Raw genomic sequence first — 23,825 nt, forward strand, 5'->3', positions numbered from 1 at the left:
GCTAATTATAATTTAATCGCAAATGAATCATTAATTTGCCTTGACTTCACTGCTGCTACAGCAGAAGCTGTTAATGCAAACAGATACGTCATTAATGCTGTGTCCATTAGCAACAACATTCCATGGCAAAACCTTAATTCTGATAATCCAAATGTGTTCAACCAGTAAGCCTTCTCTTGGTACAGCTGTATCTCTTGCAAGAGATATAACAGATAACCGCAGAAATGCATGAGGAGGACTGGATAACAACAACTGATCCTTTGGTGCTAGTTTAGTGGCTTTGTTAATAAATTCCCATGCAGAAAATCTAGAGCAGTTGCAGTCCATAATACCACAGTTATTAATCGGCTGGTCATTAATCTCACTCTTCAAGTACATGTTTTGATGTTTTCATCTCATCTGTAGGAGATACATGGAGGCTCCTTAAAAAGGGATGAGGTCTCCGCATCATCCTGGGGTATCCTGAATTGTTTACATATAATTTAAGAAACTGTTTAATTTGTAAGATAAGGGATAAGCACCAAAGGAATTCATGCTGTCTTAGCAGTAAATTGTTTACAGGTCAGTGTATCCATTTTCTGAACAAGTAAAACGAAGGCACCATCTATGACTTTCTTAGGAAAGCCACAGTTCTGAAAATATTTCCACATTTTCTGGTGGAAGTTTTCATTCTTACTGCAAATGGACGTAAGCCTTAGTAGCTGTGTGTAAAAGGTGGAGTTTTTGCAGGCCTTAGAATGTGAAGGGTTGTACGGCAAATAAGAATGAGATTCTGTGGGTTTATAATGGATTGTGTTATTTAAGCCAGAATTTAAGAACTGAAACATCTTCATGCCGACTGACATTGCAAGAATGTGCCATAATCTATGTATATTCTAGAGCTGGAATTTGGAGAAAGAAAAGATTACCTGCAGGAGCTCTTCCATTCTGCATGTACCAGTAACAAAAACGTCATCAACGTACCTCCAAAATAATGTGCGTACACACCCAGAATATTGGGCAAAGAAATGTTTCTTGACAAATCCAACAGATGGATACTAAAATGGGTTAATCTCACACAAACCTCTTTGTTGGAGGACTATCACAAAAGGATTGGTTGTTGTCACCCATTCCTCCTTATGCATCACTACAGACGTTGTCTATTGTACCTCATGTGAGAGATGTAATCGGCTAGACATTGCATTTTTCGTTTCCAGTGGCAAGGCATATCTGTTTTCATTGCATTTGTTGCTATGGCAACAATGAAGTTAGCAAACCTAAGGAAAAAAACATTACACTCTGGAAAATTTAGAACACCATAGAATTAATATTATAATTTAAACATGTACTATTTTGAACATAAACTGCTTTGCTCTGTCTGAAATGTCCTGTTTTTTCAGGAAACCTTGTGTACTAGACTGCATTTTTTACCACCTCTATATACTATATACAGTGTAATAACGACCTACATCTCACTGCTAAACCATCCTGAAATTTTCACTTCATCGCTTTCTGATCCACAGCATGCTTGTAGAATGTTTAGAGCTTTTCTCAAGAACATTTGGCGCACACTTTTCTTTTCTTCTTTCTTTTCTCTTTTTTTTTTTTTTTTGACAGCGACTGAATAAGCAATGCAGTCGTTCCTTGATTACATGCCCCAACTGCTCCCTCGTTACTGGTGAGCTCATGCTTAAATGTCACATTTAAACGGCAGCTCTTCACTCACTCCAGCTTGTCAAATGTCAAACACAAGAACAAGCCTCAGAGCCGCGATGATGGGTGATTACAGCTACAGCGAGGTGGGAACCGAACTAAGAGCATGACTGACAAAAACGGATGATTGTGCGGGGTCTGAAGCCGAGCTGTTGACACGTGCATCCATATATCATTCATTACACTGAAATCATAACCAGCAGGGGTCATTATTATTAGAAGTTAACATACTAAATACGCATGAAGAAAAGCCTGTGCTTGACTATCACAAGACAACAACTACCAGCTTGGTCACAGCAGTTCACAGTGTTTCTGAAGACTGTGAGGCTTCTCTGTTATAAGACCCATCTGAGGAGAGTGTTTTTACCAGAGTGGCAAACAGGTGGTAGAGGATAAAGTAAATGGCCACCACTGGAGCCCACATGCGCCCCACTGCTGCCAAGGTCTGGTCCATCACGTCCACCCAGCCTTCCTGGGTGAGGATCTGAAACATGGACATGAAGGCCTGCAGGAAAGGAACACAAACGTGAGCTTTCGGTCAGCGTTCCCTCATCACGCTGCACTCCACCCAGAGGCGACACGCCACCGGCCTCACAAACTCATGCGGCTGCGCCGGGGGGCCTCCGGCTCCAGCCTGAGAATACAGCCGAATTCCAAGCTGTGAACGGTAATAAAGTGACATTAATAGGCCTGCCCCGATTTTGAATATTTAAATGTAAATGTGATAACGCGAATTGCTTTTAATACGACATACCTGATACAATGGCTGTTGGCGCTGGTAGCCATAATCCTTTTTGCACCGTGCAACCATTTGTTTTTATGGTTTTGTTCATTTTTGGAGCATTTTGAATATATTGAATATAAAAGTGTGACAACAGCAGATCATTCTTTGGATTCTCCTTTTTTTAAAAATATGCTGGAGAATGAGATGGCTGCCTAAAATGTGTCCACTCACAATGTTATGATGCAAACACATTTGAAGGCCAATGACTGGTATTAATGTCACTGGCTACAGGTCACTGCATGATCGACATTTCTAGCATTTAAAAGTGATTGTTGGCCATGTGGGATTCGGCCGAACTTAGCTTACCTTTTGTGTTAGCGAGCAAATAAGTAGCCAAGAAATGTGCAAAAGAAAACAACCAAACATTTTCGGGGGACTGTTTCTTGTACATACTTTAAAATATAACCCTGCCAGTGCCACTGAAATGACTTTGGTACGTATGTAAGACTTTTTCGCGTGGAAGTCAAATAAGGATCTGGGGCAACTAAACATGGACAGCATTGAAGCAACCTGTTCACACTGGCTACAAGGGCCTGCTATGAGGGTCTGCAGACGAACACAATTTTGCAACAGGTCTGCTGGCAGGCAAACCAGCTAAACATCATTATCTTCAGTGATTATTATGCCACCCGGACCAAGAAGCCTCGGAAATGAGAGGCATCTGTTTACCTGGTCCTCTCCGAGTCCCAGGACAAACAAGGATAAAAAAGATTTGGCTAATGAGAGCCAATCTCACCGGCACTCAGTATCAAAGGACTTGGCACCAAGTCTTACATCTGCTAAAATATTTAATATTGTGATGCTGTTGTGTTTCATTTGTATCCAGTTCTTCCCAAACTTAGCAATTTGCTGTGATGTGATCTCAGCTGTTTGATGCAGACAGAGTGGGAGATCTTACCCGCGGAAAGGTGGTGAAGCGGTCTAGGTCCTCCACAAAGCAGAACATTTGCAGACTGATGGCAGACATGACGATGAGGAGGCTGGCTGTGAACACCACCAGACTTCCCAGCTTCTTCCCTGGACCAAAGATCTTGTACACAAAGTCCTCGAGTGCAGGAGAGATCTTGATCAGACGCACCACTCTCAACACCTACAGAGAGGTAAGATCTTCCAAGGTCAGCATGCTTCACGTTGAACTGTGGCCTTTGTTACATAAAGGGAAGCGGTTTCAAGAGCAAATAAAATGATAAAATGGAGAAATAAGATGTCTGGTGTAGTTGAGTGCCTTTCCCTCATCCTTTCTGGTTAACCTCTTTAATTTAATCCCAAATCCAAATCCATACTGTTCGTTAATTTAATAATTGGTAACCTTGAAGACAGTTTGTAGGAACTTCCCACACATAATGGAATGCTTATAAATGTTATGCATTTGTGTGTTGGCATGGTGCTTTTGTAATGTTTACCATCTTTAACGAATCATTCTGAAACAATTCAGTGATAACCCAAGATGGAAAAAAAGGAGAACACACATGGGGAAAATGGAAAACATTGATTATAAATTGATATAAAAGCAAACATTGATTTTTATTTTCCTTTCACACTAATAACACTGTATATTTCTCTGTTATTTTAGCAGGTTCCAAATTGCTTCTGGTGACAACAAATCTATAAAAATCTATGAGCAATGCATCACGGTCAGACATTGATCAAGAGTAAGGACAGGGTATTGATCCAGGCATCGCACTCAGCTGACTCTTGCCTAACATTCTAACCCACCGATCTCCTCTCCCAACTAAGACTTGGCCTATTACGTTTTGGAAAAGTTCAACTGAAGTCCAATTACATATCTTCATTAGCACCATAATCAAAACTGCTAACAAAGCTAACAGAACGGCATGCTCCCCCCAGAGTGAAATGAACTGCTAAGATGGACCATCCCATGCAAAGAAATGCTTATATATCACGCAATAGAATATTTATCTCTGGATCGTGTACGGTTCTCATTGTGTAGTTTAGGATGATGTGAACAAGGGCCAATTAAGCACTCTGGAAACAAATATGAGAGGCAATATTTATGATGAAACATTATTCACAGAAGGAGTGGTCTCTTCTCCATGTCCTTTTATCACCAATTTAGATGACAAAGGCTTGGTTTGACCTTTAGAAGTGAAACACAGAACAAATTAGGAAGCCAGACTGATTCTGAACTGAATAAGTAACACTGTTCTTAATAGCAACTTATAACACCAGTGTAAAATGTATTCATTTTATTTTGGGTTATTTTAACATGATAAATTCAATAGCTTTTCCATATACTTTTAACAATTTTTATCCAAAGCCCTAAATTACCTGTTTAATTCTGTTTAATTTAATTACAAATTACCTGTTTAATTCTGGTGTTTGGCACAAGCCATGAATTGAGTAAACTGACTGAAAGAAATTCAGAACATAAATGTCACGAAAAACATATTCAATCAATTATTATCACATTACCTCTGTGACCAAACGCAAGGCTTATCATTCCAAGTGACTCATTTCCTAGTTCAGAACGTGCAGTGACTCATCAAACAAGCTGTTCACGGTGCATGTTCATAATAGACCTGCGCACACCGAGAAGCTAAGAATAATCCGCCCACAAAGCGCGGCATCCCGCGTCCCGCGCTCTTCGGCGGAGAGCTGAGCGCTGGGCGTGATGTAGGCTGTGTTCTTAATGAGCCCTGTCAACAAAAACAGCCCTCCCTCCATCCTCGGCTAGCTCTACCGCAGCAACCTGCCGCATGCTTTACGAGACCCCACCATCCGCGCCTGATTAGCTGCGGACGACCTAGCGGGTCCCGTCTCCATGCCGAACTCTTTCAGGGCTCATTGTGGAGGAGAGACTGTAGTGAACAGCAGGACCTGTTGCGTATACCTCTTTTTGCAACACCTTTGAAACACAAAAAGCATTATTTGCGTGTGTATTCACGGGAATACTGGCACAATCCGTGTGGGGGGTTACCCAAACGTAATAACATCCCAAGCGGTGATGTTCAGTCCTGTCATCTTAAGAAACAGGCCTGCTAGCAGAGAATGGATACGGTTTGACTAAGATGCATTCAATAAATAAAGGCCAGCTTGTACATGCTGATTTTAAGGGGAGCATTGTAATGCATAGTTTGAATGCCATCATTTAAATTAATTAAGGGGACACGGTACTTCCAGATAACACTCTTATCTCAGGTTCACTGATGCCGCACAAATATTCTAAATTAATTTGTGTCAGAAAGCTTAAATTCTTTAATAAGCAGAAGATAAGGAGATAGGAGAGGTCTACAGAAGATAAGGAGAGGTTTACAGAAGGTAAGGAGAGGTCTACAGAAGATAAGGAGAGGTCTACAGTCAAAACTCAGGTTATCTTTGATTAATCCCAGATAAGGATGAAACATACAATTTTAAATTCTTATGACTCCTTCACAATCTCTTAGAAACAGTAGCAAACACAGTTTCCTGAATACAATATTATATTCAATTTCTACTGAAATTGAATAGTTCATTATTCTGAACTTTTAAGAGAAAATGAGCACATTTCATGCATATCTGCACAGGTATATACTGTTGTTTACATCAAATACTTAAAAACATAACAATATTTTATCATTTGCTTAGTCAGTCATTAACCATATTGTCAGAACTGCCAATAGTGTTATCCGATCTGTGGTAAATGGCATGATGTGAAATTCTAGAACCATGACACATTTTGTATGCGTGATTATATCAATCGGTTTGCAAAGAGACTGAAGTACTACATTTACATTTACATTTATGGCATTTAGCAGACGCTCTTATCCAGAGCAACTTACAAAAGTGTTTTGTCATTTACTCACAGAATATATCCTAGCCAGTACAGTAGGTTATACCAATGATCTACAATGATACCAATGATCTAGAATACTGTAGAAATACAGGGATCAATGCTGAGAAAAGTACTACATCATTTAATAGGGACAAATGTTACATTTAAATATGGAACTGCAATAATTCTTGACTTAAAAACCTAGTATCCTTAATTCTGCAAAATATTATTATACATGGTATATCACTATTTAATGCAAGCATTTAATAAACAGCATGGTAATCATAGTTAAGCTTCTGTCCCACATGTAGATACATGGAAGGGGGGGCAGGTTAGTATGGCAAAACACCTACCTGGAAGTAAGTCATTTGAGAGTGGTAGAGGTCAGGGTAGATGTGCAGAGTGGTACCCATGACCAGTAGAGACTCAAACTTGTGTAGAGAAGAACTGATGTAGCCGGTGAAGCCCAGGCACCAGATCTTCAGAAGAGCCTCCAAATCAAAGAGCACAGTGAAGGCAACCTGAACAGGGGGGAGAGAGGAACTTACACCAGTGGCTGACGGAACGCTGCTCCTGACCCCTCAACGTAAACAGACATTTAGCAAGTGATCAGCAGGATTAAATGAAAATAACTAGTCTGCTCAGAACAGGAAACGCTGAGATTATACGGCCTTGTGTTTTCTAGCAGAACTGAAGAACCAGCTCTCCTGTGGTAGTGGTAACTGGTAGCCCAGTGGTTAAGGTACTTGATTTGTAATCAGGTGGTTGCTGATTCAAACCCCACCATTACCAAATTGCCACTGTCGGGTACCTGAGCAAGGCCCTTAACCCTCAATTGCTCCAGATGTACTCAGTCATAATTGTAGCTTGTGTTGGATAAAAGTGTCACCTAAATGCAAGCAGATGTTTATTAGCAGGTATGAATGAAAATGGCTGTCTTCTCAGAACAGGAAACACTGAGATTATACAGCTTTGCCTTTTCTAACAGAACGGAAGAACCGTCTTTCCTTTCAATCACTTTAGACTATTAAATGTGGTAAATCAAAATGGTAATGAAAACAGGCCCATATGGGTAACAGGGAACATGAGTGGACCATATCCATGATACGGAAAGACCTTAGAAGAGAGTTGGAGAGGTCGTTAGAGCCGAGGGGAGGCAGGGCCGGCTAATGCCTTTAAACGTCCATCAGATCCAGATGGAAAAGTGGACTGGATTAATGGCGATATGGTTTGGGAGTTGGGATGTGAATATGCCATGTGCTTTCTTGGCCTTATCTCTGCCTTTCAGCTGGGAGGTGGGCGGGCGGCCGCTCTCTTCTGTCTGTCTTTGTTCACACTCTGCCACCTGCATACTGATTCCACAGGCAAAGTGTGGAAGACGGCACACGTGCCAGTAAACACACAAACACATGCATGCACACACACACACGGATACACACACATACATATGCCCAGCACTCACAGCTATAGACTGTGCCTAAAGCCTGGTTGAACCCACACTCCTCACTTGATTTTAATCTGTGAGTTTAAGATGGCCGAACGTGACGAGCGCAAGCGTCACCAAAATGTGATCCGCTCATCCACTCTGATGTGACCAGCGCTTCAACTCTGGATGCTGTTGCATTTTTGTATAATTAAGCGGTGTTTTTTTTCTGTCAGTCTGTAAATAAGAAAAATAACTGTAGGTATGTACTGTAAGTACTGTAGAAACAAAGTGCAACATTCTACCATATAAAAACGTTTTAAAGGTGAAAATGAGACTTTTTACAGAGACAGCACCGATTGCTGCTAGCATGCATCATACAGCATTTTACCATGTGACAAGTAAATTTCCATGGGGGGAAAACCCTCAGGGTTTTAGGTCTGTTGTAGTTATAAGCTCTATAATAATGAGCAGGATGGCTGAGCTGAAAGGTCTTCCACTGCTGTCGTCTCCATCTCACCTCGGCCTGGTAGAACTCATCATAGTCCTTTTGGTGGTTCTTGCCCTTGTAGTAGTTGCTGGAAGCCACGATCACATCCACCGCCACCATACTCAGGATGAACATGTGGAACATGGAGGACCGGATCAATCGCTGGGAAGGAAAGGAGAGAGCGAGAACATCGTTCCGCTTTAGTTATTTTGGACAAGACAAGGGCACTGCGCTCAGACCCGGAGCCCAGGCTCATTCTGTCATTGCAGTTGCTGCTCTGGAGATATCCGCGGGCATGCAGACGGGCGTCTCCCCCTAAACTGCCATGAGCGAGGATAAGAGTGCAGTCTTGTCCTAGTTGTGACACACAAGACATCCTGAGTGTTCACGCACCTGAAGGCGATCGTTTTGAAAGTAGGACACAGTCACACACTAACACTCTGAGGTTCTTTGCTCTGGTTCCATTTAAATGATGCAACGTCAAGTCTCAAATCTCATCTCTGGCTGATATGTATGACAGTTTGCTCAATGCACAAGAAGGCATTCTGAAACCTAGATGTTGTACTAACCCAGACAAGCTTTCTACTATATTTCAACAGATGCCTATGAAAAATAATTACAAAAATCATGAATATGTAACCTTTCTTACACATCATATTTAACTTTAAAAACACCATCAGAGCTTGCATTTGTAATGTTCTCTGAAACACTGTTCCCGATTTTAGCAAATATTCAAGATAATAACTGACACTAAATTACAAGCAATCTTAAGAGTTACCAGTAGACATGCCTCAATGACTAAATGGTTTTGATGGACTATAACACTTAATGAGATAAGCCAGATATTCTTGAGCTGGCAGGGCTTTGATCATCATAAATACAATTACCGCATAGTCAGTGCAGAACTTGGCAGGAGGCCCCTGCAAACAGACTATGACTGGGCTAATCAGGACATGGGCTGACCACAGAGAAAGCGTCCAGCAACATGCTGCAGTAGCCTAATCTAGACATTCTAAAAGCATGCATTAGTATCTCAGTCACAAAAAAGTCGCAACAATAAACCAACCTCAACCAACCTCTTTTCAATTAAATTCAGTATTCAATATCAGTGCTTCAGTTTTATCACAGGTTGAGAGGATTCTGTTTATCTAGGATTTTGTATCATTAAGAGTCCTTTACTCTGCATAAATGTATTACTCCTATGTAAAGAGGCCATTGGATAGCAACTCCCCCCCACCAAAATCTTAGATGTTGAAAATAGTACAAATGCCAACGGGATCACAGGGGTCAAGATACAGTTTCTTAAGGAAAAGCTTAATGATGGCTAGGGGCATGTCCAAGGCTCAACAACAAATAACTCAAACACTCCCAATCACTAATAATAATTCCAGAAATAACCTAAATAATACTACATATGGTTGGTATGTGACAGGATATAGCGATACAGAAATGGTCATAACCAATGCGACTGAATTTCTCTTGGAAGATAAGACCTCCTGACTGTTATAACACATAATAGGCAAATAACAGACCATTGAATGTTCTCTGTTTTGTTCTTTTCTTCTCTGCTGAGGACGTTATTGCTACTAAAGACCGGGGAAATCCATGACCCATTAACATGGCTACAAACCACTTCTGAAAGGCACGCGTACTGCTGTGAGTGGACAGCATGACCCAGTCTTCACTGAGGTCTAAAGAGAGCCCTCCTGAAGCAGACCCCTCTTCTGCTGCTTCATAATAAGACTCGATTAATCACAGGCACGACAGAGCAGGCTTCACCTTTTAGTAACTTTCTCCTGTGATCAATTAGGCGGTAGATTTATTTCTAGTTAAACAGCAATACAGTGGCTGCCTTCAGGATGAACAGAACAGTACTTGGTATTACTTTCAATGCTTTCAAAGAGAATACTGGAAACCAGCATGTCACCAATGACCACAGTTTACAGAGTGATTTAACAAATATCCTTTCCACTGTACCAAGTTCGCATACCAAGGTCCAACAAAATGTCACGTCTGAAACCACGGTGCTAATCTAAACAAAGTCATCTAGGGAAAGTGAAAAATATTCATCCACTATTGCAATGAGCTGTACAGACATGCCGAAGTGAAAGTGGGACCATGCACTGTGATTTCTGTCCAAAACAGCTGCATGCCAAGTGTCCACAGACCGCAATGTGTGAAAAACAATCATGGCACTTTCATTAGTAATGAAGTCAGAGTGAAGGGAGTGCATTTGTACGATTCAAACACAGCAAAACGGAATTAATAACAACTGTGGGTTACGTATTGATTGTAAGCACTATCAGATGTGTCCCGGAGCCTTGTGATCATGGTTTGAATGTATTTCCATGATATAAAAAAGGGGAGAGCATACTTTTCCTTTTGAACCGTGGCTACAGCGCAACACTTGGCTATGTTTGCCCAAACACAGCCCTACAGCTTGTGGGTGGGTGGATTAATTGACAAGCTCTGAAGGGGAAAAACAGCGGACAGAGAAAGAGAGAAAGATAGAGAGATAACAGGACAGAGAAATGGCAGGAAGAGATGGTGTTTTTGTCTGGCACACAGTCCCCCAAGTCTCTGGGAAGAGTCAGAGCAAGCACCTGTATAGGTATTACACAATTGCACTTACACCCGTCTGGACTTCAGAAGAGAGTAACCTGTCCATATTGTGCTTAACAGTGATAAGAATGATCAGTTAATTATCAGTTTGTGTATTATAAATCCGTAGAAAGACATGCTACAATGTTTCAGAAATATATATGCAGTGCAGTCTGTAGGCAATTGGGCGGCGACACAATATTGTTTTAGCTCAGTAGTCAAGCACACAGGACTTGAAGTGACACAAGGGCTTTAAACTTAAAGAGCAAACTGTCAGCTTTAATTTAAGGGTTCGTAGATCTATACAGGGTGACCCAAGTAGGAATTACAGTCCTTTTAAACATAGTCCTTCCATTTTATGGGACCAGAAGTAATTGCATAAATGGCTGCTGTGTTTCCGGGCCAGCTGTGCTCCATTGTATCATTAGTCAAGGAAAAGAGCTCACAAATGTTCTAGAGTGGACTCTAAATGTGGCGTCTGCGTCTGCACTCTGATGCTGTTGTCTCTCAACATGACGACTCGAGATGCGTCAAACAGTAGTGAACCAGGGCAAAGCAAGGCCAAAAAAATCAGAATGAATCAGACCCAACCAAAACACTTGGGCATGGGTTCATAAGTGTAGTATGAACATTATAACTGACTTAAAGGCTTATAGTTTGTTTTAAAGAAAAGCCTGATGGAAAGCTGGAATGAGGATTAACTTGTACCCCAGCACTAGAAAGAGTTAAGTGTGAAGGTAAAATAAAAAAAGTCATCCAAATCATTTATTAAATGCTTATTTATTATTTATTAAAGGGCAATGTCAGTAAAAGATTGAATTTTGAAGTGTTCAGAAGTAACTCTGCTCTAACAAATGACTCCGTACCCATCAGGCGATGGGGTGCCTTACCTACATCGCTGTCCAGTTACTTAATGGCAACGCTGCATGTCTGCAAGCTTGTGAACCTGATGAACACATTTCCATACAAAAGATCCCCATGTTCACGAATCCCATCTTCACTGATAGCAAGCAGTTAGGCAATCCTACACGCCCAAAGCAGGAGATGCATAAGCAAAAGCAGCCATGCCAACTGCCAGCACAGGGGCAAATTCTATGACTGCAGAAAGCCAGAAGACACACTCTGCCCCTGGGTCAGGCAGTCCGACTGCCACACGTTGGGCTCAACAACCCCAGGGCTGCCCAGACCCCCAGCCCTGTGTGGAAAACCCACGATAAGGCAGTGCCGAAGCAAAAAAAAAAAGGATTACAAGAACAGAGTGAACACATTTTTTCCTCTTTTTGGTGCATCCCACCACAATCAATCTCGCCTGCAAAAAATATATCGATGACTTTTTAAGCTGCAGTTCTCTCGCGCTTGTGTATGTTGTAAATAAGATGTAGTGGCTTTTGGAGTTGCCAATTAATCTTCTCATGTTAGCACCTCTGGTCAGACTTTGTTGGCATTTTTTTGTCTATTTTAAGGCTCAGCAGGAGTTATTTCATATATTCTGTGTTAATGCAATATGCAAAAATTGACCCTTAAAATTAATCAGGAAAATTAATCAGGAAAGTCCTCTTCAAGATGATTTGTTCACATAGTCTCACCATTCAGTGTTAAATGATGTTCTTTGAAACAAGAAGTGCATGTTTATGAACTACACTGCACATGAGACACAGTGCACAAGGTGGAAAAATATCAAAATCCAAGTATTTGTTAGCTTTTTCATACGTAAGGAAAAGCCAAACCATGCGCTCCGCTGCCTGGGGCTACAGATCAGAGGACGAGAGACGCTGTCTGGTCCAGCTTCTCCTCTGTTCCTGCCTCCTCCCGGTACCCATTCTATAACTAAGATGGTATGTGACAAAGAAGCTTGACATTTCCCGCTCCCAGACACTCGGCCTTCCCAAGGGTGTTCCGGCTGAGGGCAGGGGAACTGCAGGATGACTCTCTCTTCTCAAGGTCTTGACCTCACCACCTCATGGCAGCAGCTCGTCCGGGTGCCACACTATTAACACGGGGGCGGAAGCCGGAAGCCTCTCCGCACCGTGGTTATCCCTGAGGTTTCCCGGGCTTTTCATGCTTACATTTCTTTCCACTGACTAAAACCACTGAGCCCTTACAGAGACAGCACTAGAAACGCAAACCCAAGGCGTGCTGCCCTACTTTCTCCGATTTTGCTGCTGGCATGTAAATGTGCACGGAGGATGTCAAAATCAATTTTTATTTTTCCCATTGCGAGGCGAGATGGCACGGTCCCCCTCGCTCTCTCCTCGCGTTCAGTGCCGGCCAATTTGTATGCGCTAAATCTTTGCGACAGACGTTCAGGGGCATCACTTTATTGGCGCCTCCGTGCGCTGGAAACGTCAGGTGCCGTCAGCTGATTTACAGTTAGTGATTTTTCTCAGATAGTGCCTGTGCTGTCAGGTTTCAGCCAATATTCAACGAAGAACAGACACAATGAAAGTAAATACCACAACATAAATAACATTGCACCACCATTCAGAAGGCACGTACAGCATCGGACCAGAGAACTTCTTATTCTGGAACGTAAAGTTCTTAATCGAGACTGGTCTTTGTAGGTTATTAAAAGTGGAGTTCTTCATGGATTTGAAAGTACACATAAATGGGGCGGAAATAAGCAAATTACATAAAATAAGATTAGTGGATTTCTCATAGAGCATTGACCCCTCCAGAGAACGTGTGCAGGATCCAGTCACAGTGGGAGAGACAGGATCTGCATGCCTGAGGAATCTCATGCCTGTCCATTATCAGACTCCTCACCATGTGAAGCTGGCATGACAGATGTTCCACTGGTCAGCACCCTCCACCTACTGGCCCACTCTGTCCCAGCAACGGGTCACTTATCCTCCCTCTCTCTTTCACACCCACAGAACCCCACAGCACAAGTAAGTGCTTTATTCCACCCCAGCAAAAAAAATAAATATTTATATATATATATAAAACTTAATATAACATAATATATCTGAAAAACAACCCACCTTTTTCCTGACAATGTACGTTATTTTTGCCAGATCTCATTAACTGGGTTCTGAACAGAAAGACAACGTATGTGCAAACCTCTCTTAATAGGACTAAGGCACAGTGCTGGACGATGCTTTCCAGAGCACCAAGTGGGATAAATATGGAATTTGCTTTATATTACTTCCAAGTACTTGTATGAGGACCAAGTATATTCTAAGTCAATCTTTCATATTTCCACAACAAGCTGAAATCATTCTCTATTACCATATTCTGTAACTCCCCAAACCCCAACTCTGACAGAATGATGAAGATTGTGAACAACGCACTGTGCATATTTTCTTCCGAAGCGAGCCTGGGAACTGGCCGCAGTGGCATCGCACATTTGAGGAAGCGCCGTTGTTCCTTCTGCTGTCCACGACTGCCAGGCAAGACAAATGGAGCATCGCGCAGCACAAGGAAGCAGCCAAGTCATATCACAGAAGCTGCCGAAAAAGCTTGCTTATGTAAGTCCTATAAAAGCAGGTGTCTGGGGAACTCCGAGAAATGAAGAGAAAAAAATGACAAAAACCTTGTTTAAAAAAAAGGCTTTTTTTGTATTAAATGGACAGCGTCTTTTTTAGGGGTAGCAGCTTTTTTAGGTGTAGCTTCAGAGCAGCGTGTCTCTCTATCGCATTATTACTGCATCCAGTGGTTAACATGCTATAGGTGTCATTCTGCTTTGCCATGTGAACACTGCATTATACCATTTTTAACGAAATGAGCAAATCCGAAAAAGTCTGAAGCCTCCCGATGAATTCCATCAAGCAGCTCAATCTGACACTTACGCTAGAGGTACATGACCAGACTCTTTGTTTACCGAAACAGGAACACAAGTTCTATTCCAGCATTATTCAGCAGGTAAGTTGGCCTGCCCTAGCCAGACTGTTTAATTAAGATGCCTATAAATAGCCTGTGGGAGGTGAGCAAGGCCCAAATCCCCCTGCTTCTAATTGCCATTAGTGGAGCGGAGTGAGTCATGCTTTGGCTAGGATTGTCTGGTTAATTAAAGCCGACAGTCCTGTGGAATTTCCCATTGGTGTTCCTGACTGTCTCAGCCAGGTGACGGCTCCAGGAGCTCACTGCTGGAATGTGAGGAAAGGATTGGCTGTTGATCCTGGAGCCTACCAATGGGGCAGAGAGGTCCTCCTGGAAGGATTTCTTTTAACACAAACACAGCACAAACTAAAAAAAGGTGTTCCCTCTACATCGTCATACAACCTTGCTCTAAACAGGGTTATGAATCCTGCTTTTCCCTCTTCTGTGTTTACCCCACAGAGAGGAGGCAGACAGGCGATAGCTGTACAGAAATCAAAAAGAGCATTTATACAGCAAAATATATCATTTTTCCCTTCACAGACAAAGGTAATAGTATGAGTCAGGTTTTGGCTAAGTCCGGTTTAACTTGCAGACGGTGTGGTCAGAGCACTGCTACGACTCAGTAAGCTAACGCCTAGGAAATGCCTTAGTTGTGACTTCCTAAATGCTTCCAAGGTGAGGTTTGAAAGCATGTCAGAAGGCCAATAAACACAAAAACAATATCAAACTTGTGTTGCATCCATTTTGCTCCTCCATTCATTAGTAAAAGCCAATTACAGCCTACAAAGCCTGCATCACAAAAGATCTGTCATCTAAATAGAATCCATTGACTTTATTTCAGTGTCACTTAAATTGCAATTCCTTTATGCAGAAGGTCAGAACTTAAACTCCAGTTAAACATTTATCACGTTTACAGTGTATGACTGCTGTGGGAAGGCTTGTATCGCGTTCACTTTCAAAGTTTGCCAGCACTAAAGTTCAAAACACAGTTTGACTAGGGAGGACTTTAGCTCTAACTTTGCACACACACTGGAATAGCTTTACTGTAATTATAATGTATGGGGATGCAAAGGGCTAATTAACATCTGTGTGGTCAGTAGAGAGGGGAACAAAGAGACCTCATTAACCTTAACCATTTAACGAAACAGGGCCAGGTGCTACAGAGCTACCCACAATGGCTGAACAATGGCAAAGCTGAGTTAATCTCCTTCACTTTTTGTCTTCCAGCTTTATTGTGTATGATCATTTACGAGCCTTAAAAAAAGAACGGCGTGTTTATTATGGCAAATTTACTTTCTATCTTTGGCAAACCTTTTGCATCGTACTCGGTTCATTCAAAATAGGATAAGGATAAGGTAGGGCTCGTTTTCTGCCATCTGTCTGACTGAGGGAGGAATGCAGGAACTTCACAACTGTTAATCATCTAATCTCCAATAATGCCATAATCTGCCAAGATTACCAATCTACCAAGCGCAAAAGATTTATATCCTTAAATCACTTAAAGCCTATGGCGTGCGAGAGCTAGTACCCCGTGGAACAGCCAGGATATTCACGGTAGGCACAGATACTCGCTATGGCAGTTTCGAGAAACAAGGCGTGGTGCTAATTATGCTAAGAAGCTGTGTAGTGTGCTACTATGCTAATGAGGTGTGCTGTCCAGGTTAATTTGGTCATTGTGTTTCCACACTCTTTCATCTCCCTCACACTGCTTATTCTTATAGAAGCGGCAGTGACAACCACAACAGCATATTATCCAGCAGTGGTATTTAGAACTTAAAAAATGACTCTGTTATTGCAAATGATTCCAAATGCATTCAGTATAATATCAGTATTGTGAACACCTTTCAGATCAATTTGAATTTAATTAAAAATTATTCAAAATTATGGTAAGAGGATGTATAAAACTGATACTTTTACAACATTTCATAATATAAATACTGAAAAATTGTGTATAACAATTAAAATATGCTTCATTGTTTTACTGCAACACAAGGTAAAAATGGAACAACCACATTTCCAAGTGTAAAAATCTCTTCTCCCTAAACCCTGTAACTTGCTGCTGTCACGGCACTGGCCCCTGTGCTGTTTTTTGTTTGTTTGTTTGTTTTGTTTTGCTTTTCTTTATTGCTTTCTTTTTCTGTCCTTTCTTTCTTAAATCTTTCTTTTATTTGTTTGGTTATTTAGGACCATGGACAGACTGACCAGGCCCTGGTTTTCGTTATACACCAATGACTATCTGAAGACATGGCTCATGCTCAATTTCCCAACCTGATCAGCCTGTCCTGCTTTCTAACATGTCTGTGATGACTTGCCCTTGGTTGTCCTTGGAGGAATCTCCATCTTAAAGGGCATTGTTTCGTTTTAAGATAATTCTTTAGATAAAAAAGTTTATTAGGTGATCACTCAGAGCATTGAGATCAAGAATGTTTTGGCAGATTTATGGACTGACCAGTTTTTGAAGTGTACACAATGCTGAGGGCACTCTTAAAGGAACCAAACAATGCGGAATCAAAGTCCACAATTCATTTGAGTAAATCCAGTGGATTGTTAGTTAAGAAAGCATAATAAGAAACAGTGAAAATGCTTCCAATTTTAAAAACATAACATTTGATTTGCTATGTTCAAAGTGGGTTCTATGTACCCACTACTCTGTCTAAACATTATGGTTATTAAACTAGTCATTTTATCACCGGTCTAGTTTGCAAGCTTATGTTTGATCAGCAATGGTTCGATACAGCTTACACAAATAAATAAATAAAATAAAATAAAAACTGTGTACTATTGAATACACTAGACCAGATCACATATGTTCTATATTAACACATTAATATTCAAACTTAAATCTGTAAAAAAATATATATATATGTTTTTTGCACCTTTAACACAAGCAATTCTGGTGTAAATGTTGACCAGAGTTTCGTTGAGTTCGCCATGGACATTGCTTTGCACTTCCTGCCAATGGCAAGTGACTTTGTATTGAAAAATCCACTCCTCTTTTTATCCTATTTTGTCTATCTTGTAAGTGGCCTAAGTGTCCATGGAGGATATGAGTTATAGAGACATCAATAAGAAGAAAACAGTCACGCAACAGAGACACTGAGCTCTCCATTAATCTGTGGGCCACCTGAAGAAGAACACCTACAACAGGATATTCACTGTAGATTTCAAAGACTGATAACCCGTGGACTGACTGCAACACTCTACCTCGGGCTCCTGACCGAACCGACGTCAGGATGCCATTCTCCGGACGTTCACGTCTCAGAGCAGCAGCAGGCCCGGACACCTCAGGTCCGTGTGCTCGGTCTAGTGAACCTGTCTTTTGCAGGTTCTCTTTTACAGAGAACCTGCTCCGATCAAGGCCGAGCTCCAGCAGCTGGTGGAACAGGCTCGGGGCACTGCGGGGTCACCACTCCCGCTAATCTCTGACGTCCAGGAGAAATCCTGTAAGAGGAAGGCTTGCAGGATCATCAGTGGCCCCGCCCAGGCTGGTACTAGCTGCCTAAAGAACAGGCATGACAAATCACTTCTGAACTCCCGGGCTTCAGCCATCACCCAGACACCCCCAAGCCGCACCCCAACCCACCCTGCCATCATCTTAAACCTTTTCGTACTGCCCATTGCCTGTCACACTTTAACAATGACTATTTACAATGTCATATTGCAGTGCGATCCACACAGGGTGTCTGTCTCAGTATTATTTCCAGTGTCATTTCTCAACTGCTTCTTGCCCCTCTGTACTTAGATACTGTTCATGTTTCATGCAACACTATAACCCCAGCTCAAGTCGTACTCGCATGCACGTGAACAATAAATGTGGAAACGAAGTAAACTTGGCTTTTGACTTTAACATCGTTTCACATGAGGGAACGCAAGCCAAAATGTGCATTTCTCCTGTTTCCTTCTTCTGGATATGAACAGTGTTCCATTTGTCCGCTGTCCCTGACATGATTCTCCCGTCACTGTTCACAGACCACCGGGTCATGCCGAAAGCCGCTGGGACCGAACTGTGTGATGAACTACACCTTTGCCCACTTGAAAAGAGTGCTTTCTTTCTCACCCCCCCCCCCTCCCCTCGCTACCGCTCTCTCTTAGAAAGCACAATAGCTTTCCTTTTTGTAATGAGATCTTTTCAAAGTCAACTGTACCCAGAAATGTCATTAAATGTCATTCTTCAGCATCCGAGTGCTGGTTCTTTTGTCCAATCGCTTCCGATGCTCGTGCTGATTTCAAGCTGGACGTGTTCAACAGCATGTGACAACCCCACGGTCTACACTTTCTCCCCTATTGTGACCATAAATCTCAAAACAACGTGACATGTTATATTAATATCTACAATTAATCAGCGATGCGGAGATGGCGAGAGCGTGTCATCAGCGACTGCCCACGGCCGGTTCACTGTGAGGGAGTCAGCCCAGCAGGAAGGTCTCGCAGCTGGGACTGCGACAATGCCATCAAGGCCGGAACAAATAAAACCGTCTCCAGCTGTTCGGCTTCATCTGCGCCTCTCAGGCGCTCCCGCCACAACGGACGACCACAAAGGCGTTTAAACGCCGTCCAATCCAAACACTCTTCATCATTACATTACAGCCAAAAAGCTTTAAAGGCGAATGGCATGTCAGTCACATGTCAGGTTTGAATGTCATATCCACGCCATTAAACATGAGCAATAAAGCTGTCCGACGAAAACCTCGCTTTTACGATTCAGCTCTAATAACATTGAGGTTAAAACCAGAACAACTCATATTAAAATTAGATGACATAATTCCCACGTGCACTGTATACAGCTCACACTGAGAAAGAAAAGAACCCTTGCGATAGTAAATCCGCAGCCTATTCGTGCTGCGTCGCGCGGATTCCAACCGGTTCCGGCGACGTCTAAATGCAGTCGTCGCACGGCGGCCACCCGAGGCCCTTCTCCTGCACTCCCACAGCGCGGCGTGCCATTAGATGTGGCAGAGCGGCTGTGCCGTGGGTGGGCTGACATACGGGGGCGTCTGTGCCATTAGTATGTATGTCTGGTACCTGGAGGCAGGCGGGCGCACGGCCCTGGGGCTTATTCACATCCACTGCCACGAGCTGCCATCCTCCAGATGCGTCCTCGTGAAACATCTGCCATCCAGGATAAAAAGGAGAGAGAGAGAGAGAGAGAGTCATACACATGTATAGAAACAGTGGGAGAGGGAAAGTCTCAGACAACAGGTATTGGTGAGAGTTATCTACGCATATGATTATGATTCATGTTAAATAATTGATAGGGATACTCCACAGATAAACACAAATTGAGAACAGTCATTTATATGCTATATAACTAACAACATAAAGCACATTTGATTGCATATTCCAAAGAGAGAAACAAACTCATTTGGCAATTATCATATGGCTTCTACATGACTGACTGGAAGTACTACTGTAATCTCATTAAACATACATAAATACTTAAATACAGGAACAAGCTTAATGTAAATATGTATTTAATTGAATACATTCAAGTTTGAACTTGCACCAAGTTGTTGAAATGCCAAGTGCATAGGTCATGGAAAAAGCAAAATAAAAAAAAAATAATAATACAGTTTTAAAAAAATCATGCAGAACTAGTGCACAATCCTTTGAGTAAAAACCAAAGGATTTTTTCCTACAGTAGTTTTTAAGCATACACTGAGGTCAAGTGCTGTTGGCTTCAATATTTTGAGAGAATCTTTTCTCGTGTTTTAGAATCTGAATCTTCCATAAATCGACCTAAATGGATACAAAAGCACTGGGAAAGCCATCCGGGACAAGAGACGGAAACGCTTTGGCACTTTCTATGGCTGTGTGCAACCACCTTTCAAAGACTACTCATATCTACACTCAAGCAGAATCCGTTCTTATAAATAAAAAAATACTGATTATGGTAACGTGAATTCAGCATTCTAAAGCAGAATAAAATGCTCTTTGCTCCGCTTGGACGTAATAAGCCACTAATAATTCTGTAAAACCTCAGCTCTGTTATTTCACCTTGGCGTACTCTGCATAGCCGATGATATTTTAAAATGATTTTCTGTTTGTGAGAGCCAGTCAAGGACAAAGTGACAGATGAGAAGCTGGACGGAGACGTCCTAACATTGCTGCGCCATTATAAGAACAGCATTATACAACACCAAGTCCAAGACCCACAAACAGCATAGAGGGAATTTAACCCCAGGGCCACATGTGGTGTACTTAACAATGCCACCAAGTAGTTGGTTCTCATGAAGCAGTTTCTTGTGTATTCATTTATTTTGCTCCACGTTCACTTTTAGGTACAAACAATTTGGTCAAGACCCTAATGTGTGGCGCTTGCTGTAAAGCAGTCAGATATTCTCTATATCATATTTTTGGACACAACCACAGGGCTCTTCAAGAAAAACAGTGTATGATGAGCTACATTTTAATATAGTTTTTATATACTTTAAACTGTCTGGCTCATGTTAATGTTTTCCATTCTCTCTCTCCTTGCTCAACTAATGGGAGACTTGACTGGTCTCTGACGTTACATCAGGTATGGTAAATATGTTGAAATTTGCCCAAATGCTTACCCAAATAAGGAGACCAAGTGCAGCAGTAAATGTATGGCAGTAATATGTAAGAAAAAAAACGCCTTTGTCTGAACAGTATATGGTGTAAATGAAAGTTCAGGCTAAACAGAGGGTACGCACTACGCCTTTCCTTTTGACAAGGAGGTATTTATAAAATGAACCACAAAATCCACAAAAAACACAAGTTTTGTACTGACATGCTCACTCCTGTATTGATCAAAAATGATAAAAAAAATCTCATAATGCCTCTTTTTACTAGTTGCCAAACGTGTTGGCAGCAATCAGTAGGGTTTTTGTTGTTGATTGTTTTTTATAACTTTTTTAGGCTTTTTATCATGAGAGTCATGCCAAAGTTATCAATCTAGATAATGGTGTCCTGTGTTCCACTCTGTTCTTTTTTTAAATATCAGCAAGTTAAGTTAATTGCAAATCTAATGTGCATTAAACAGTTGTCTGTGTGCATGCTGAAACCATATTTCTATATCACTGGATGCAGGTTAGTGGTTTTTGAGACATGGCAATGAACGTTCTGTGCATCTGTCACTGGACATGGGAGAGGTCAGAGATCTCTGCATGACAACAATGTGAAAAAGCTGAATAATAACGTATGTACCATAGCATCTCACGGAAATACCTTGACCTTTAGCAGAAATGTTGTAGCATCTCACGGAAGTACTTTGACCTTTAATAGAAGTGTTGTAGCATCTCACGGAAGTACCGTGACCTCTAATGCAGGTACCTTAACCTCTAACAGGAATACTGTAGCTTCTAACGGAATTGCCTTAACCCCTAACGGAAGTACCTTCATTTATTTCCCATGTATGTCAACCCTATTATCAAGCAAATGTAATTTAATCCAAAACTCCGACATGTCCGAGTCCAAGTCTGATGATGTCTGAGTTGTGACACGTCACCCGCCAGTTTGTTATGAACACAGCTCTTCAGTGAACCAAGCTCTTCAGTGAACCAAGCTCTCCAGTGAGCCAAGCTCTTCAGTGAGCCAAGCTCTTCAGTGAGCGATTTCGTCTGATCAGCTCGCCACCTGGCCATGGCCACTCAGTCATAAATGGCTGGTATGCTTTGGTGAAGTGGTAAATTTCTGGCTTTTTAAGCAGCCAAGGATGCTCCAAAAGCAGCACCACGCTGTGCCGGAGACCCAGAAATCTCTCGTTTAGCCTCACCCTCCTTTCTCATGTAATGCCATGTCTCGGCTACTTGGCTACTGTCACGTATACATCACAACAGGGCAGTGCATTTGGAGGATTTCCTTAACGTACAATAGTAGGTTCTTGTTGCTGATCAATATGGCATGTGTAACTTATCTGGTCCAGTGGGGCAAAGCTCTGAATCTTCACTAGAACACAATTCTGATCTCAGAGACACTAACACTAGCACTGAGAGCTGCTCTAGCATTGTACTGCCTGTCTTTTGTCTTTTGGAAAACATAATAAGCCTGATGACTCCCATATTTCACTGGCATTTGGCCTTATACTTCATACAGATTAAAAGATTACCTAATATAATTTCACCTATTTTCTTTTAAGCACAACTCTGTCGTTCATGCACTAATTTTCTTAAGAGACCTCATTAATTTACTTCTATATAAAAACAGAGATGGAGGAAAATTTTACCATTAATGTATCCCTCAGTCCCTAAGGTCCAACTTTTAAGAATTATATTTCTTTTATTTCTTTTGGATTACAGGCACCAAGCCAAGCTTTTTGTTTAACACCCAATAAATGACATCTATGTGTTCAGCTAATTGCTTTTTTCTTACAGAAGACTTAAGCAGCTCTGTTATTAAAATTGAGTTTCATAGGTACAGAAAGGTCAATTGGTTTCAAGGCTGCATTAGTATCTAAGTTTAAGGGACAAATAAATGTGACATCAAATCACTGGCAGGATAAAACATTATTTTCCACAAATGAGTCACTAGCTCATATTAATTTTTAAGAGTCTTTAAATGTATATGAGCAAAAAAACAACAACCCCCCCCCCAAAAAAAAACAAAAAAAAACAAAAAAACAGTATATCAGTTATACCCCAAAAAGTACTATTTAAATTAAGCTTAAAATTATTACAGAAATCTTTTTGGGGCCCCATGGAATTTTGTGGCTAAGACAGTGTGTTTTTCAGGAAACAGCCAAGCTGGATTCCATCCCACATTCCTTTGATTTTTTTTTCTTCCCTTGAAGACTGAGGCCCCACGGAATCTCTGAACCTCAAACATTACATTAGATTCAAGGAGAGCGTAAAAAGGGTTAAACACATTATACTGTTTGTTGTCCCAAGGGAGATAAAGAATCAATTCAAAGGTATAGCAAGGCAGTGGGCTAAGCAGCCGACCTGTAGAGAGTCTGATTTCATATCCATCGAATAATCTTTGCTTTATTTTAGGTTTTCCTTTGGTTTAAACTTCGGTCTGACTAGGACGCGGGACAGATTACTGAGTGACACAAAGTCTATGAAAAAAAAACACCTGTGGCTCTATTGTTGTCATGTTGTTTATTTATACGAATCTCTCCTCATTTCTTCTTTCCTTCTCCCTTCTGTGGATTCTCAAGCCTTTTCTGATACCAGCGTCTAAATTTTGAATAGAGAGAGAAGCTGGTGCTTCAGTCCACATCCTCTAAAGCGTCTCACAGAATCTATTGGCACCGAGTTGGACTGCTGTTGCGCTGCCCAGTTCC

The 23,825-nt window shown here is 41.5% G+C and overlaps 1 protein-coding gene across 1 annotated transcript in view; it reads right to left on the bottom strand.

Annotated features, from left to right (window-relative positions):
- nalcn (sodium leak channel, non-selective) overlaps window positions 1–23,825 on the bottom strand; it is a 72,508-nt gene that overhangs the window by 33,780 nt on the left and 14,903 nt on the right. Inside the window, exons 12-16 of the mRNA XM_027001422.3 lie at window positions 19,604–19,690; window positions 8,192–8,323; window positions 6,602–6,769; window positions 3,375–3,566; window positions 2,060–2,197 (exon numbers count right to left, since the gene is read on the bottom strand). Coding sequence (XP_026857223.2) covers window positions 2,060–2,197; window positions 3,375–3,566; window positions 6,602–6,769; window positions 8,192–8,323; window positions 19,604–19,690 — 717 coding nt within the window. The remainder of the gene's footprint in view (window positions 1–2,059; window positions 2,198–3,374; window positions 3,567–6,601; window positions 6,770–8,191; window positions 8,324–19,603; window positions 19,691–23,825) is intronic.

The sequence above is a fragment of the Electrophorus electricus genome, chromosome 9, assembly GCF_041902795.1.
Source record: "Electrophorus electricus isolate QZ-2024a chromosome 9, ASM4190279v1, whole genome shotgun sequence".
NCBI classification, from domain to species: domain Eukaryota; kingdom Metazoa; phylum Chordata; class Actinopteri; order Gymnotiformes; family Gymnotidae; genus Electrophorus; species Electrophorus electricus.